Raw genomic sequence first — 5,435 nt, forward strand, 5'->3', positions numbered from 1 at the left:
CTCTCTCTCTCTCTAATAACTTAATTAATAACTGCAGTAGTCTGCTATCAACGGCTCAAGCCTCCGTTACTAGGTCTAAAATGACGTTTTGGAATTAGCAACGGAGGTGTTGGATGAGATGCGTAAGAAATTAAGGTAACACTTTAGAATAGGGAACACATATTCACTATTAACTAAGAGTTTTCCCTCAATAAACTTCTAATTTGCTGCTTATTATTAGTTAGTAAGGTAGTTGTTAAGTTTAGGTATGGGGTAGGATTTAGGGATCTTAAATATGGTCATTAATATGTGCTTTATAAATACTATTGAACAGCAAATATGCTAGTAATATGCATGCTATTAAGCAACTATAGTGAGAATTGGTCCTTAAAATAAAGTGTTACCTAAATTAATCCTACACACAAGAGCGATTCAAGGACAAAAACCTGATGAATGTCTTTGGATATAACATCTGAACAATATTTGAGGTGTGGCAACCGTAGTATAAGCGGAATGATTGATGACGGGCTGTTGAATTATTAGAAAATATATTTTAAAATGTAATTTATTCCTGTGATCAAAGCTGAATTTTCAGCATCATTATTCAGTGTCACATGATCCTTCAGAAATCATTATGATATGCTGATTTGCTGCTTAAGAAACAGTTATTATTATTAATGGTGAAAAGTTTAAAAAACAGTGTTTGTTTGAAAAAGAATATATATATATATATATATATTTTTTTTTTTTAACAATCTTAGCCCAAAGTTTTGAATGGTAATGTAACACACTTCCCGCAAAAATGTTTTCAACATTGATAATAAGAAATGTTTCTTTAACTTTTTTTGTATCGATCATCTTATTCTGAAAGGTAAAATATAATAAATATATATAAAAAAAAATATTAAAATAATAACATTAAAATCTATATATTGCTGTTGTTTTTCCAGTAAGTATGATTTTTGTGCTCTGTGTGTTGACCCGTTCTCAGGGGTTTATGGGGTGGATGGGGGTGTTTGGGTTAATTGGCCACTCTGAGACACTGGACTGACACAGATTCGATAATGTCATCATGTTTTGGTATTTCACAAGCTATGAACCTGATGTTTTGACAGAAAGGCACACAATAACACTGCCAAGTGATATAACAGCAAATACTGTAACTTTAACCCCAGTTTCTCAACGTCCCTTTGCTTTGGCCCGATGCCAGTGTCGTTCACCTCGTGTCATGTGGGTTTAGAGCAAAAACAAACTCACTACACCAATAGAGCAATGCAATAAAGGCAAATGCCTGATTGCAGCCCCCGTGTTTATAGTAGTATTAGAAAACCACAACTAAAGTCAAGCAGTGACTGAATCATCCAAACCTAACGTTTATTTCTTTTCTTACTTGATCTATATTGTAAGTGTGATGGAATGGCATTACTGTAATTCAGTTGTCTTGTTCTTGCCTTATTAGTTTTCCTATGAGTTATTGTAGGATGTGTTTAGCTGCTGACGCAAGACTGGATTCCTGTTTGATCAATGCCAAGCTAAAACAACACGTTCAACATTGAGATTATTAAAATCCTGAGATTGGCATAAATTCTGTGAGGTTTTCCAGTTCACTTATATGACAAAAAATACAGAATTCCCAGAAAAATGCACTGCAGTAATCAACAACTCTTGATGAATAAATACAATTAATCAAATAATCTAATTAATTATGTTTTTAAAAATTACACTTTATAAAATAATTTTAAATCTAGTTTTCATTTAGATGTAGATTACAGTAGAATTCGAATTTTGAGATTTTATTTTCCTGCCCCAGAAATACATTTTTGAAAAATAAAATGGAAATTGAAAATAATTTGGTTGAAACTAAATATATTTTCAAATGTAAAAATATAATTCATTGAACTTAACATATATATATATATAGAGAGAGAGAGAGAGCATATATTTAAAATATATTTGGCTAAAAATTTTTTTTTTTTTTATCAATTGCCATATTCATTTGATCAAAAGTGACAGTAAAGCACCATTTATAATGTTACAAAAGATTTCTATTTTAAATGCTGTTCTTTTTAACTTTCTATTCATCAAAGAATCCTGAAAAAAAATGTATCACAGTTTTTGCAAAAATATGAAGCAGCACAACTGTTTTCAACATTGATAATAATCAGAAATGTTTATTGAGCAGCAAATCAGTATATTAGAATAATTTCTGAAGATCATGTGACACTGAAGACTGGAGTAATGATGCTGAAAATTCAGCTTTGATCACAGCAATAAATTACATTTTAAAATATATTTCAATAGAAAATATTTTTTTAATTGTAATAATATTTCACAATATTATACTGTATTTTTTTAATCAAATAAATGCAGCCTTGGTGAACAGAAGAGACTTCTGTTATAACCTGTTATATAACACACATGAGCTGAATGAAATTAGTTTAACCTGTAGAAACCTTAAACATACCAACCTATATCCATGTTTTATATGTATTATCAGCGGTCTCCTTATCATCCGTGCTGTTTTACTGTATATGACAGCAATCAATGTGGAAGTTTTCGTAATCTTTAAAAGGTCTTTACTCAGAGGCAGATGTGAGTATAATCTCTGTATAATCTCGGCCTTTACTACATCTAGTAGTAGGAGAAGTGTTCAAAAACATTGTGTGTTTGTTTGTTTTTTTTCTACTATGTGGTGAATTGAGACTGTAAAATATCAATATGTGGTTTTAAAATAGATTTTTCTGATGTGATATGATCACTTGTGATGCAACAGAATGCAGTGTTTTGAGGAAGTGTAAACGGAAAATCACTTATGTTATATTAAAACTGCTGTAACACAGTTGTAATATTTCATGAAATGATGTGCAAAAACATATTCAAGTATAGGAAAACCACTAAATGCATTACAATGCATTATTCACAGGTACCAAATGATCTAACATGCAATTTGGATAGAAAATATCCCTCTGATCCACATGAGGTCTTTTTAGCTAATGGGGCAGCAATGGATATTTTAAGGTTGATGCCGCCCTCTAGTGTCTGTTTAGAAGTAGTACAACAGTAGAGTGTTTATTGTAGGAGCATTGTTACTTCTGCTAAAGTGTGCACACTTTACCATCATTTATTATTAATTATTACTATACATCACTGAAAAAAACAAGTCAAGTTCAGAATAAGCTCCAGGATGTTTTGATAGGCAACTTCTTACTTAGATATTTTAAATATGCATTTGCTGGTCATTTTGAAGGAGGCGTTTCTGTCATTTTACAGTTGATAACTTTATGTTCATTTATTGATATTCACTTATTTTTAAATAAATGTGATTTCCAATGTACTATAAATCACATGTGCATTTTTATTTATTAATGTCTTTTCTGTGTCAATTCAAGTTTTGAATACAAATTTATTTGAAGTCTCACCAAGGCTGCATTTATTTGATGAATACAGTAAAAACTGTAATATTGTGATATATTATTACTATAAATATCTGTAATTTATTTCTGTGATCAAAGCTGAATTTTCAGCATCATTACTCCAGTCCTCAGTGTCACATGATCCTTCAAAAATCATTCTAATATGCTGATTTGGTCCTCAGTTATTATTTGCATTCTATTATTGATAATGGTTCTGATTATCAATGTTGAAACAGTTTTTTTTTTGTTTGTGGAAACTGTTTTTAAAATATATTCTAATAACAACATAGATTTCTGAATAACCATGTCACACTGAAGATATATAAATGCAGCCTTGGTATAAGAAACTTATTTCAAAAACATTTTAAAAAATCTTCTTGGCTGTGCAATGAAATTAATTGAAGTAATGCACGGAAAAAAATTAAATAACTGAAATAATGAAATTTAGTAATAATGCACAGATATGTATTGCATGCAATAAATAAAAAAGGAACCACATTCAAAAGTGAAAAATCTTGAATCAATTTTTATTACATTTGTAAAATGTCTATAAAAAGTGCAACATAACCATGCATGCTATGATTATGAAAGAAAAACAGTACATCAGTCAGAACTATAAAACTCAGGTTCTAGGATTTAAGCCTTTCGATGAGAAGCTAATGATCAGATGTTCTTCTCCATGGTCAGAATCGTGGCTCTAGTCATCCAGATCATCCACTTGGGAGACTCAGACTGAGTATGCACCAGGACGAGTTTAAAACCCAGCCTAAAGTACAACGCCACGGCTGCTCTCTGTGTAGACGAGGTAGAAAGTTCGATCTTTGAGAAGCAGCGTTCCCTACAGAAGTCTTCGGCTGTTTTGGCCAACTGTAAACCGAGACCAGAACGGCGACAGCTGGATGAAACAATCATCCGGTAGAGCTCTCCATACTTTTTTCCTTCGCTTCCCGGGTCGCTTTTACCTTCCACAGCCACCATACCCAAAACCTGAGGCCGGCCGTGTATCTCAGCCTCAGCAACCCAGAAGCAGTTATCTGGATTGCTGAGGTAGTAACCCGGGATGTCCTGCATGTCCGTGTTCAGTCTCGCCCAGACGTAGCCGGTGTAAAACTCAAAGCAGCAGAAGTACACCAGGCCGATCCAGGCTCCTCCAGACACCAGGGCCAGAACGACGGACTGTCCAGCCATCACATACGCGCCGATGTAAAAGAACAGGCTTACAGCGATGTGCAGAGGTCGGGTCATGGCGTACATGAAAGCAGGATTGATGTGCTCCATCATTCCATCCCGGAAAACGGTTTCCACAGTCTCCCGGTCAGAGGGCTGATACCGCCGGATCACAGCGTGCACTGGTGGATTGTAAAGAGGAATAAAAATGGAAATGGATAGGGTAAAAACAATTAAAACACAGAAAATTATTTAAACAAAATAAACTGTAATCTCCACAAAATAATGTATATTATGTATATGGATGTCACAATAATGTGTATTATATTTACCATTCCCTAAAGTACAACATCAAAACAACATGCAGGTGAGTAACTAATCAAAGAATTTTCACTTTTTGGTGAGACTACAATGCATGCATTAAAATGTTTGCAGGTGTCAGTGAAAGTCTAGATAGATAGATAGATAGATAGATGGATAGATAGATAGATAGATAGATAGATAAGATAGATAGATAGATAGATAGATACTTACCGTTTGATTTGGTCATTAGTATCCTTTATTTCCAGTCAATGGTCGGTTCGTGTCTGCACTGCACTGCACTGTCGATCACATGACGCGTGTGTTAAATCACGTTATCAGTGGTTTAAAGGTCACAAGGACATTCTCGAATCAGACCGGACATTTTACTCATTTCATTTGGAGTTCACAGTTTCCTAAACATATATAGAAATGTCCTGAACATAGGTAAAGACGTGTTTGAATATGAGTGTGGAACTTCCAGCTTTCACTCATCTGTTCTTCTGATTGTTGTTGGAGGGTTCTGCTGCTACTATTATTACTTACTGCTGAGATTCACTTCACACGCTGTACATT

General features: G+C 33.6%; 1 protein-coding gene across 1 annotated transcript; it reads right to left on the minus strand.

The window, feature by feature from the left end:
* Positions 1-3,977: 3,977 nt before the first annotated feature.
* Positions 3,978-5,172, minus strand: nat8l2 (N-acetyltransferase 8-like 2). The gene is made up of 2 exons (XM_016558034.1): positions 5,094-5,172; positions 3,978-4,741 (listed from the first exon to the last, which is right to left on the minus strand). The coding sequence occupies exons 1-2, from the start codon at positions 5,107-5,109 to the stop codon at positions 4,056-4,058; spliced, it is 702 nt and encodes a 233-aa protein (XP_016413520.1). The 5' UTR covers positions 5,110-5,172; the 3' UTR covers positions 3,978-4,055.
* Between the last annotated feature and the right edge of the window lie 263 nt (positions 5,173-5,435).

The sequence above is a fragment of the Sinocyclocheilus rhinocerous genome, unplaced genomic scaffold, assembly GCF_001515625.1.
Source record: "Sinocyclocheilus rhinocerous isolate Xijiao unplaced genomic scaffold, SAMN03320098_v1.1 scaffold1488, whole genome shotgun sequence".
Taxonomy (NCBI): domain Eukaryota; kingdom Metazoa; phylum Chordata; class Actinopteri; order Cypriniformes; family Cyprinidae; genus Sinocyclocheilus; species Sinocyclocheilus rhinocerous.